This window comes from Micrasema longulum, unplaced genomic scaffold, assembly GCF_059751315.1.
Source record: "Micrasema longulum isolate JH-2025_06_02 unplaced genomic scaffold, ASM5975131v1 h1tg000976l, whole genome shotgun sequence".
NCBI classification, from domain to species: Eukaryota; Metazoa; Arthropoda; class Insecta; order Trichoptera; family Brachycentridae; genus Micrasema; species Micrasema longulum.
In genome coordinates, this window is record NW_028278166.1 from 275,261 (window position 1) to 288,718 (window position 13,458).

Sequence of the window (13,458 nt, forward strand, 5' to 3'; positions counted from 1 at the left end):
GGAAATTTAGAGGTTTAAGTAAAATTTAGCTTTTTTTACATAAACACAAACTATTTACATTGATTTGAAACTAAATGCTGTTTACTAGAGCAGATATATTTACATAAATATAAATGTGTATACAGGGTGTTTTTTAAACCCTGTCACGTCCGAAACCTTGATGATCAGTATGGGCAAGAAAAAATATTAGCATATTTAAAAAAATATTTAGAACAAAGAAAATTTAAAAAATAAAATATTTAAAAAAATGAATGGTTGCTTACTTCTGCAGGGGAGAAGTGAGGAGAGAGCGGCGTAGTATCAGACCCCCCCTCCCCCCTCCTCGTTTCTACCCCGCAGAAGTAAGCAACCATTTGCTGTTTTTGATATTTTATTTTTTTAAATTTTATTTGTTCTAAAAAAATATTTTAATGTGACAATATGTCTTCTTGCTCATACTGATCATCATGGTTTTGGATGTGACAGGGTTTAATGAACACATGTATACATTAATAACGCAATATATACGTACTTAACAAGTGCGCCAAAATATGATTTAAGTCAAATAAATGATTCAGTTTATTATTCAATACAGTTTATACCAGCAAGTGTTTAATATTTTTTTATGGGGCTAAGTCCATGATCTGTAGAAACAAACCAACAACTCTTGAAGCATTAGAAGCCATTAATAACGAGCACCATTTCGGAAATAACGCTGGATTTGTTGGAAAAACTTTCCAAAAAATGGAACAACAGAATGCGTTACGAAACTGCTAGTCGCGAAAGACATTAGTCAAATATAAAAATTAATTTGTATTTTCATTATTTTAAACGCAAAAAAAACTCATTCTTTTTGCTTCTATTATTTAAATTTAAATTTGTATCATGCTTGAAAAAAACACCCAGTGTACTGAATTAAAATAAGTTTTTTTTCATAAAAGAAAACTTTTAAGGCGCAGTTCTACCTTTAGCAAATGGTAATTACAAAATTTCTTATTAACCTTTATAAAACAAATTTTAAAAAGAACAATGGAAAAGTTCACTAGACATACTCGTAATATCAATACGTAAGATTGATTTAACAGTAACATGCGACTTGCCAAAACTTCTGAGATCCAATAAACCAATGTACAAGAAAATAGTGATTTTAAAAACCTCCGCAACGATAGCATTTAAAATAGTTCTAGCTCATATTTGCACTATGTAATTATCTACATTATGTACATAATTGGGCTATAATATACATTACAATATTATTTTAGAATAATCACAAATAATGTTCCCATCTTTGATATTTTTATACGCGTTCATAACCTCACATTTGCAAGAAATGGATATTCTAACTTAATCCGAGCTTAGGAAAAAAGTATTTATTCCCATTTCCCAAGCTGACTAATAATGATTTAGTATTGTCTATCGCTGAAAATAAAATGGAAGATATTCTAACGAGAGTAGATTAAGAATATAACTTTAGTCGATGGGAATTTTAATCAGTTTACATTAAGACGGTCAAGTTACATAAGAATTGTTATATTAAAATATAAATAATAAAGGCACTTCACTCCTGTCCCGATTTCACTTTGTTATACCTAGAGTTTGTCTTTAAAATATTGGAGACCAACAGCACAAGTAGAGTAAGGACTAGGGGGTTCTAAGGTTTGCGGTACTCGAGTGTGGTTTAACTGGTGACACGCACTTATGACATAATAGTTTCAGCAGATTCGAGGTCCGTGTGTATGGTGAGTTTCATCTTCTCTTCGCAGCTGTCATTACTGTCAGATGAGACCTCCCCAACTGATTGTGTTGTTGAAATCTCCTAGAAGAAAACATTCACGTCAGTAAAAATATAAGAGGATTAAGAACTTCAGCCCTACCGGAAATTGAATACAAAAAATGTTTTCTTGCGCGTGGTAAAAATTAGAGCATTAAATTGTATGGTAAAATTTCTTAAAAATGTACGAAAAAAATTATAAATATTTTAATAAAAACGCACTACTTTGAATGACGTCACTGGTTCATATGAACCAACCAATGATATGAGAGCTTTGAAGGATATCCGGTTTGGTCACCGTAAATGAACCAATCGGAAGAACTGTCATAGAACAACCTCTGACGTCACACGCGGAGTTATTTCAGAAATACAAAACTTTAAAAAATCATAGCGCTGATACTACGATATATATATATATTTTTTTTTAAATTGGCTAAGTTTAATATTTCACTAACAAATTATCTTTTTTTAAAAAGACACTGAACTTCCTTATTGCTTAGTTTTATTTTAATTATTTTTTTTATAAATTGACCTTCAAAAGTATACAATTTGTATCAACTTTGAAAAATAAATCAATCAAATCTCTAGTTAGAAGCCAACTAGATTATAATTCTCCAATATGGTCACCTTATCAAATCACTTTCTCGGATTCTATTGAGAGAATTCAGAATAAATTTCTTAGATATATTAATTTTAAGATGGGTTTTTCTACTAATCAATTAAATTATAACAAAATTTTAGACTCTCTTAAATTAACTAAATTGCAAGAACGAAGAACATCGACCGGTCTTACGACTTTATATAAAATAATAAAACCAATGTTTGATACCCCTGATCTACTGAAATTGATTTCATTCTATGTACCACCTAGATTAAGCAGAACATCTACAATATTTTATTGTCAAAATTCTCGAACAAAAGCTCAATATAACTCACCTATTGTTAGATTACAGAATACCGGGAATGAATATGCATCACATTTTGATATATTTAGTTTATCTCTGCCTTACTTAAAAAATAAAGTGACCAACATATTTTTATCAAAAAGAGCAAATCATCTTCAGAAGATTGGGTTGGAATAGTTATAATTTGATTGATTAATTAATGTATTTTGTTATTGTATAATTTCTTTAAAATATATATGTATTTCAAGTAAATAATAATGTGTACAGTACGAGTATATTAATATGTTTATTTTTAAGCACTCTTTATACCACATATATGTAAATGGCAGAAATGCCGTATATAAATAAATAAATAAGTAGTGCAGAAATACTGATTGAGATCTGAAACTTACAAGAATTCTAGTTCTCTGGTGCGTCCTAATGTGTTTAGATAGATGATCACTCCGCATAAACTTTTTGTAACATTCCGGACACTCGAACCTCTTCTCTCCTGTGTGAGTTCTTCGGTGCCTCTGCAGTTCATCTGAACGGGTGAACCTGCAACACCGCACCATTTCAGCAAAGTGGAAAATATTTCGAGTATCTCGTGATCCTCGTGAACAAATATTGGATTAAACCAACACCAATAATACATAAAAGTCTACCTGTGCTAGCTGAAGATACTTTCTAGGAACTATTCATAGGGAAATTAGGGGTGTTTAAAATTTTTTGGTAATTAAAAAATATGAATTAGGTATATCGTAGTAATTTGCGTGAAAATCAATTGTAAAGCCTCCTTTGGCAGCATCTTTTTTACCTATACCCTGTATGTAATAGGTGTTGATTTAACCCTTAAAAGATATTGTAAAGAAAGATATTTTAACAGTGACGGAGAAATTATTTGAGAAAAGAATTCTGAAGACTAGGCACTTATAATCTGTCATTAGATGTTTTAAGTGATCGCTTTACACACTGTGGAAAAAAACATAGAGGTTGAAAAAATAGATAGAATGGTAAATGTTGGAGTGTGTAGTGGTCACTTATACCAGCCAATGAAAGGTGTCATGTCTAGCTTTCCATGACTTCGTTTCTCAAAAAAAACATTTCTATCTAAATGGAATATATTATACTATGTGCAAATTCAGTTCAATGTTTTACACTTACAATACACAAATATTGATGCCACCCATTGAAAAGTAATTATTTACATTGGGATATGAACGTAGCAGAAGACATGAGAATGTTCTTTCGTATTTTATAAATATTTGAGGTGTTAAAAAGAAATCACACTTAGGTTACTATATATAATAAATTAATAGCAAGCGAAGCAATTAAGCGTAGTTAATATAGTCATCACCACAATTTTATTCATATATAATTTACATCTAATTGGGTGAAAACATAATAGTTTTGAAAATGTGTGTACTATGTATATATGTTGATACTATTGTAAAACAGATCAATTTATATAATATTTACATTGTAATTTAATTTAAAGAGTTCCGGCAGTCAAAGCGATCACATTTTTTCAAAGGGAAATTTAACAAAACCTAGTTTTAAATATAATTGCATACTGACCATGTTTAAGGTCTTCAAAGAAATTTTACAATGGCACAAAATAAAAATCTAAACTATGTTTCCTGGAATCAATCGGGTAAGAAATCTTTTTCTGGGGAAACAGTAGTAGTTCGTTCGATACCGTTTCCATTGCCACATGTTCGGACACGCTAAAGCATGTAGGCGTAATGTAATTAAAAATAAAAAGAATTTTGAGAAGGAAGCCAACGCACCTTTTTCCACAGAAGAGCCAATTGCATATGAAAGGTCTTTCTCCGGTATGCCACCTGAGATGAGCTCGCAGGTGGGAAGTTTTACCGTACACCTTGTTACACCCCGGCACATGACAAATGTGCTGTTTTTTCCGATTGCTTACATCTCTAAAAATGCAAAAAATAAAAGCAGTTGAAGCGGGTTCAGTGTTATATGTAATATGTACAAATATCTGGTACCCAGGACACCAACACATAGAACATAACATACTACATGTATACAAATGTTTCCCAAAAGAACTGCATCCATTATGCGTTGATAAATTAGAAATATATATCATAATTACAAAACCATTATATCTATTCAAACTAGTGAAGTGTAAATTTTTATGGAAATAATTTACTATCGACATGAATCTATTAACTACCTAAAAAGATAAAAAACATTAAGATATTATAACAGAGATAGAGAACATTTTAGAGAAGAGACTATGTAAGTCTGGCCATTTCCAGGGCTTATGACCCGTCAATGGTGGGTTTAAGTGGTCACTTTACACACACAGTGCAAAATTCACCATTCTGTCTATCTTTGAACATCCAAACGAATCGATGAATTTCATCCATAGGTTTCAGAACTGGGATGCGGCCTGTGACTAGTGTCCACAGATCAAAGTTCCGAGGTTTAAACCCGCTCTACCGCAGATTGACTCCCATTTTCTAATAGTGAGTTATTTATTAACTCGTTGAAAATAGCCGCAAATTTCAATGTTTTGGTAGATCATAAGAATGTAAATATTTCATTAAAAAAATGTTCTAAAAAAATACGACCATATATTCAAAATCTGTCTAAGACGCTTGTGTATGTTGAGTCAAATTTTTGAGTTTAGTTAGAAGATTAATATAATTATTTTACTAATTTCAGAATTTTATTTGGTGAAAATTTCATTTATTAGTATTGGGCATGCTATTGGAGAACACACAGTTGAATCTTTAATGTATCGATATTTACAACCACGAAACCAAAACCATTAGTAAATGCAAATAACATTATGTGTTTCTTAAATGTATCGCTTACAGAATTCATACAACTGAAAAAATAATCAATTTCTTATCATAAATCGTACAAAATTGTGTCTTTAGAAACAGCTGATATAAAAATGAGTTTTTAGTATTCCACAAGCGATACATTTTATGTTGTGTAGTAATTTTACAATTCCACAGAGTAAAGTATGATCTGATTCTAGAAAAATAACATAAAAAATCTCCATACTCTTCGTGTATTATCCATGTACAGACTGCGTACATTTAGGCACATGTTTTATGACAAATCCATTAGTGATCTTCGTTCAAAGATCAGACTTATCAAAAGTTAATCAACAATATATGAAAATGCGTAGTAAAACATACAAAAAAAATCAATACTAATTGTCAATTTTTCGCATTTTCCCGGCTGGGTTATATCAAGTTGTCCGCAGTAATACCTGGGCCGCGATTACAAACGTTATCTTTATAGGTACATATTGAGATGACATAAACTAACATCGATATTTATGTACGAAAATATGTATATTTGTATAAAAATTCTAAGTACCTTCATCGGTAGGTAACTTGTAATTGGACATATTTAAAAAAAAAGGTAAACATATTCTATTTTTCATACAGAAAACTTAATTTTACTTTGTAGATAAAATTGAAGATAACTTTTAACTTCCTATTGGAGTACGGACCCTGAAATAGCCGTCAAAATCATGTCCTTCATTAAGGAAATCAAGGCTATAGCCGTCAGTCCAAAAGACGCTTGTAGTTAAAAGACGACAATATTAGGATAAGATATTGTGTCTCTGTAAAAACACAATCTGCAACAAAAGTGTTACAACACAATTTTCCGCATTTTTACTTTAAACCATCGACAACAGTCTAATCGGAAGTGAAATATTTATAAAAAAAATAAAGTTATGATATGTGTCCATATGAGTGGATTCTATAAGAAAAAAGTGTCCACGAATGCGTTAAAAATATTTATTAGAAACATATTTTTCCATAAAAAAAACAGAGGGCTAATTAAAAGAGAAAAGACCATAGCAAATGCCAGCTGCATATGCAAACTGATAAATTCAAATATCTACTATGGTATTGATTAGCGTGTACCTAGCAGAATAATGCTATTATATAGAGCCATGATTGCCAAAACATCGTAACCAACAGGAGAATATTTTTTAATAATTAAGAAGAAAAAATATTTTCCTGTAAAATATCGCTCCCGTTTGTTACGATGTTTTGTCGATCATGGGTCGATATATATGAACGGGATCGGCGATCAATGTGTTTGATTGATAAATTGTGTGACTTAAAAAATAGTAAATGGTTTGATAATGACCTATCTCCTTGAATGCAGTTGGGACAAGAGCAAGCGACGCGCACAACGCGCTTTTTGTGGTTAGCGTTGGAGGGGGGGGCGGCGCTGAGGGGCGGGGGCTGCGTGGCGGGGGCCGGGGCCGGCGGCGGGGAGGGAGGGGACGCGGGGCTGCACGCCCACTTGCCGCCCGACTCTGGCGACTCCTGCTGTATCTGCTGCCCTGGAAGAAAGCAACCAATCGATGATATCCTCTTATTCAACTGTTGATATTAACCATTCTTCTTTCTTTCGAAGCGGCATCCGAGAAGTATGGGCACAGTCCCAACTTGGAAGTAATATTGTATTTCTTCACTGTCATACAGGGAAACTAGAACGTATTAACCATGTGTATTTGATTGATCACAAATTGACAATACTGGAGTGAGGGGTACAGTGAAAGCTTTTTAAGTATCTAAGCTTTGTTATTTCACAATATGATTGTAAAGAAATGTGAATTTTTTGTCAAATGAATTTCTAAAAATTGATAATTAAGAAAAACACTAGTCGTTATGAACAGTTTCAGGATAGGGGTGGGCGTTTTTAAACCTCGGATGTTAAAGGCAACAGATGCCTATCCATCAATTTCTCAAGCATTCATTAGTTTTACGGGCTAATATTACACTTCCTTTGTAAATGCGATGCCTGGTGTCACAAAGGAAGTTTCCGCATTTTCAAAAGACCACCAGTTGGACATGAGTTTGTGGGAGAATTTGCCCCCAAAATAAGCCAGATTCATTAATGAACTAAACTCAGGGAGCAAGATCTAACTTCGTAACGTTATTTAAGCAACTGAACTAGGAGAACAAGCACAATAGATCTGCACCGGTTAAATGCTCTCTTACCCCAAAGAAGCCGGCAAAATGCAATACAAAATGGTTCATCTTGGACCCCCTAATTATTTATTTATTGTGTTTGAAGGTTAACATCAAGTGGTGCCATATGCATTATAAAGACATCAGACTAGTAAAATAAGAAGAATAATAAGCTAACCGATAATTTGGTGCTGCTGGGGGACTTGTGTAATCTGTTGCAGGGGTCCGACACCCAGAGCGCTGGCGGGAATCACCTGAACATTTCCAATACCGGGAATGTTATGCACGGGATAGGACTGCAATGTCGGCACCTGGAAAACAAAACACCTATTGTAATCGTGGTTCCGGAAATATTGTAGAAAACTGTTAACAAGTCATCAAAACAAAATGTCATTGCACACATTGGTTTGGGTAAATTGCTGTTCAATATTGTTCCAGACGAAAGACAAAAAAATATTTAAGTATCATCATCATCATTCCCTTTCCGCACCTATTGGTGCATAGGGCACTGCATTTGTACACCAAGCGCAACCATCTTAATCATTTTTGTTACATGAAGGTAAGATAATCAGTCTTATGGTTCAGGTGCCAGTCCAGGGACTATGAAATCTGAACACCTTTTTAAATAAATATTTCATCTCAACCACGTCGGTAATCGAATCCGAATCCTCTTGTATGGTAGGCAAACGTGCTGACCACTACACAACGAGGCCGACTCTAGTATAAGTATCACAAATCTAAAATTATATTGTACACATGTTTTTTTCAGCAGTTCTAGTACAATAATTGTAAGTTTTGTTAATATGGATATGTTAATATATTATGTACTTTAAAATAAGTAAGGTTTACTTTCATGAAGAACCTGCGGTAGTGATTTAATTTTAAAACTAAAAAGTTTTTTAAATACTGTTTATAAAAAATTTAGAAATGAAAACAAAAATGCCAAAATAATAGTCATTGTAAAAATATGTTTATTGCATTCAAAATGCATCACAAAATCCTTTCTTTACTAAAATATCCATAATAAGTAATCACCCACCCACCCACCGTTCCCTTTCCACACCTAATGGTGCATAGGGCACTGTATTTGTACAACAATTGCAGCATATTTTGATCATTTTTTTGTTACGTGAAGGTAAAATGATCGGTCTTACGCTTCAGGTGCGCCAGTCCAGGGACTATGAAATATTCTGCACATTTTTAAATAAATATTTCACGTCAACCATGATGGGAATCGAACCCCAGACCTCTTGCATGGTAAGCTAATGCGCTGACCACTACACTACAGGCCGCCAAAAGTAATGATAAAACAGCACTATTTTTATACTTTCCAACTTATACTATACATGTACAGTAGAATGTTTATGTTTACCGAACTCCAGTTAGCCGGATTGCTAAACATCCGGATCATTATCAGAAAATAAAAAAATAAGGAGATTCTATAATAACAAATAAAAAAGAGCGCTGGCGACCGGCGCGTTTCTTCATCAAAGCAATTAGCTTTGCTGGACATGTTTAAGTAAGTTTATACGTGATAACGTCTGGCACTCATTAATCCGGATAATTGTAGTTTTACTGTACTAAGAGACAAATAAACTGTTGATGAAGAGAGTATAACTTTTTAAGATTAAAAATAAATATTTTATTTCTTATTATTTACTTTAAAAAATGGTTAAAGATAGATAAGACGCATGCTCTTTTTTTTCCTCTAACCCAATTCAACGTTTGTCTTTGTTCTTTTTATATTATTATTATATAATTTGTTTTTTGCACAACAGGTCAGTAGACCTAATTACACCATAGAACTCCCAGGCTTGAGAAAACTAACATTTAATTTTTGTGTTCTCATCGGGAATCGGACCGGGAACCTTTTCGCGTGAGTCAAGTGTCTTAACCACTACACCACGGAGGCTGCCATGTGATATTGATGTGCTTATGTGTTATTTTTTTAATGATGTTCTTGTTTTGTATAATATTATTGTCGTTTATTATTCGTCCCAGCTCAACACGGGACTTTGGTCCCATGGACTAGTCTACCAATAAATGTAAATTGTCATAAACAAATTGCATCGTTTTTCGATCAATTCATACAAAAAATATTTTTAAATGCACATAAGTATGCTAAGAAATGAATTATGCCCACGTAGACAGGTATAAGTGATTGTTTTTTTTTTACAGTAATTCAACTATAACTTTTAGGCAAAGCTATAATTATTTAAGTCAATTTTATTGTTTCTCAATAAAACTATGCTTATTTCACAATTCAATGATTGTCAATGGTGCCTTCTTGCTATATATCGCTAGCCCAAACCAACAGTGCGATAAACCCGAAAATTATATTTTGAGATACACATGCAGATAGATATGTTAATAAATTAAATAAGTGAATGTTTTCAAATAAAATATTGAAGTTAGATAGTTAATCAATGTGAAAATATAGTACTCGTAATCTACTTCAAATAATTTAATTCAGTCAGATCCTTTGCACACCTCAAAGTCCCATTAACTGAGAATATGTTCTTCAGAGATATATTTATTTATTTATTAAGTGCCAAGTGCACAAGTGCCTTTTACAATATAATGAGTAAGTTAGATATACAAAAATTAAAAAACAATATTAAAACATGGGTATAAAAAGAAAAATAACAAGAAAAATATATATTCATGTAGGTATGTCAGCATACAAAAGATATAAAAAAAGTCGGTTTATTATAAATATAAAATGAGTTAACACCAGATCGTTAGCATAAGTAGCTTTTGCAAATGATTCGTTAATCGTTACGATAGAACATCATAAAATATTTGTAAAGGAAATGTATTCCCTTTAGTTTTGAATTTTACAGCGTTCCGCGTTGTCGATAAAGCAGTGCTTCACAGTTAAGTAAAACAGATAAAACCAAGATGGCGACATTACATTAGATTTTTACATGGCCAAAGTAAATAAAGAATATAGATTGTTTGAATAAATCATAAAAGCAAATTGGAATGAGATTGACTTAATAAACTTAAATGTCGTTTCTTTGTTTTTACAGGTAAAAGTGTTGATAAAAATATTTTAATTAAGTTTGTTTTCTGATGTAAAACTTTGTTTTTACAGAGCAACACGAGTATTTTATTAGTTAATCAATTGAAAGGAATTAATATTACATAAAAAGATGATTTGAATTCACTGACTCGAGTTAAAAAATGTCGATATGAGAGGTGGTACATTCATTTTCTAGTCTGTGTTTACGCGGTATAGGTGAGTGACAAAGATAGTTGGTTTGAGAAGGGTGATAATAATATAGAGTATTTTGTCTAGTTTTACGTGTTGGTATTTTAATATTTATAAAATCCAGGAGTTCGTAACAATCTAATTTAAAATGAATGATTTTATATAAAAATATTCAGCCAGTTATTGTCCTGCAATCCTCTTGAGTAGGTAAATTCAGAAAATTTAACAATCGCATGTAGTTAATTTGTTCTATAAGAAAATGCAGTTTGAAATTAATGAATCTTAAAAATTTTCATTGGACTCTTTCAACATTATTTATATAGAGATATCTCACTGTTGCTTTGGGAAAGTGATATACCATTTTATGTTTAAATAACTTCTTGGTCTGTTTCATTTATATTGTAAATGCTTTTCTACGTGGGCACAATTCAATTAATATTCGCAATAATATTTTTAAGAGCCAAATCTATCACTTATTCTAAACTTGTTGCAACAGAGGAAAAACATTTTTGAGAGGGGAATATGGAAGTCTAGACATTTACAGGGCTTACGACCTGTCATTAACTGGTTTACGTGAGTGAGTGTGATGAAGGATGGGACACTGAAAATAAAATACTTAAACTCAATGAAATAGCATTATATCAACTCATTAGTTAACCCGAATTTTTTTTGATAATGATCCTTAAAATAAAAATAACTTTATTTAATTTACTTTCATATAATTTTGAATTCTCTATCTTTATCTATGTTTTGTATAAAAACTCCTTAATAAAGATACCAGTCTCGAAGATGTCGCGAAAACGAGGAAACCGGTCACTGGATATTCCAAATTTGTGGAATAAAGTATCACTCGTCTTTTATTTATATAATAAATTACAATGAACTTCCATAAAAAGATTTAACTTACAACTTCCGTATTCCCTTCTCAAAAATGTTTTCCCTCTCTGTTGCAACAAATTTAGCCATTAATAACTCCCTAGAAAGGAAATCCAGCCTAAACATTTGGACATACTCAAAACATTTTCAATTTCTACTTGTAAACAATTAGTGCGGAGATAAATATACATGAAAATACAGCTGGGGTCGATCTAACTATTTACATTTCATACAACAAACATTTATAAAATAAACCTCAGGGTAAGCTTGCGCATTATTACCCTGAGAATTAAACAAATATTATTCATGTAACTTGGTTATCATTATAATTATTACAGTTTTGAAAACGCAAAAAATGGTTTTCGTTATTTCATAGCCATTATTTTTTAAATGGAAAGTAAGTTAATGAAAGAGTAAAATATTATAATCAATAAACCAACTAACCTTGGATCTGGATAAAATAGATGGCCTTTTAATTCTTTTTACGGACGTAACTATTTTCTTTTCGGTGCATTTCTTTGATAAGAACCTTTGAAATTGCTTTTCCATTGTGAAACTATTTCAATGTATATTTATGCTGTACCAGGGTTGATGTGTACAAATAACTTCAAAAAAACTACACCGAAAATGTTAGAAACCTGTCATATTTGAGACACCATCACAGCGAACTGTCACTGCGTATGCGTACTTTCGTAGGCTTGTGAACTTAATCTAGTCTATAGATACAAGTCATTTTGTTCCTTATGATACATGAACATTAGGGCGGTGTTTGTAAATGACCCAAATAGTAATACGCAAGCGATATTATACCTTCGCCCAGTTCACAAAAGGGCGTTTGCACAAAAAGCTCGGTGAAGAGACCATAAACAATAAAATAAAAAATTGTGTACCATAGACAACAAATGATTTTTACTTGAGCATTCCGGGGCTAGTTTTACATAATATACAAAAACGAAAAAATATCGACGCTGGAAAGGAAAAATTACCAAGCGACATGTAGCAACTTTACAGAAGAACCAGGATCCGTATTTTATTTTTTAAATAATACATACATTAGTTGATTACAGACCCACAGTTTATAGTGACGTCGTCGAGTCGAGGCACTCGCAATGCACTCATAAACATACATGCACATACATCCACATGGCAATACATATCGCACCTTCGGTGCAACAAAGTCACAATTCACACTTTTTTTGTTACATCTTTTATTAGCATTTTTTTAATAATTCAGAATAAGTTTTTTACATGAAACTTCAGCAAAAATAATTCATTTTATAAAGCTTTAAAATCTAATGCAAATAGTAATCCAGTATAAGGCAATATATGCAAATAAAAAAACTAAAAGTCCTTACCTGTAAAATTAAAAAATGAGCTGTTGTGATTTTGTTGAACCGAAGGTGCGATTTATATATATACACACACACATTTTATAATTTTTATATAAATATTAAGTTTATATGCATCAGAATACCCAATATCATATATGATATTACTTATTATATTTATTTTTTCACATTACATACTATGTAGGAATCATGCTAAAATAACACAAATGGGATTTTTTTTTATTAATAAAAAAAAAACAAAAAAACCTTTTATTGGCTGTTTTGTAAAGTTGCTGCATGTCACTTGGTAACTTTTTCATTTCCGGCACCGATATCTATAACTAAACTACTATGTACATTAGACAAAAAATATAAAAAACCTAAAAACTTTAAATATTTTTTACTCAAATTACTGAAACTCTAAAATAGA

The 13,458-nt window shown here is 31.8% G+C and overlaps 1 protein-coding gene across 12 annotated transcripts in view; it reads right to left on the reverse strand.

The window, feature by feature from the left end:
- Nucleotides 1-368: 368 nt before the first annotated feature.
- The window catches only part of LOC148277815 (uncharacterized), a 34,363-nt gene continuing 21,273 nt past the window's right edge, over nucleotides 369-13,458 (reverse strand). For 6 of the 12 annotated variants that reach the window (XM_088232348.1, XM_088232343.1, XM_088232347.1 and 3 more), the window contains 5 exons: nucleotides 7,789-7,921; nucleotides 6,781-6,979; nucleotides 4,425-4,571; nucleotides 3,048-3,192; nucleotides 369-1,795 (listed from right to left, as the gene is read on the reverse strand). In XM_088232348.1, coding sequence (XP_088088474.1) covers nucleotides 1,676-1,795; nucleotides 3,048-3,192; nucleotides 4,425-4,571; nucleotides 6,781-6,979; nucleotides 7,789-7,921 — 744 coding nt within the window. In that variant the 3' untranslated portion in view covers nucleotides 369-1,675. Of the gene's footprint in view, nucleotides 1,796-3,047; nucleotides 3,193-4,424; nucleotides 4,572-6,780; nucleotides 6,980-7,788; nucleotides 7,922-13,458 lie in introns of those variants that run through there. The other 6 variants (XR_015823362.1, XR_015823361.1, XR_015823358.1 and 3 more) reach the window with 4 other exon arrangements.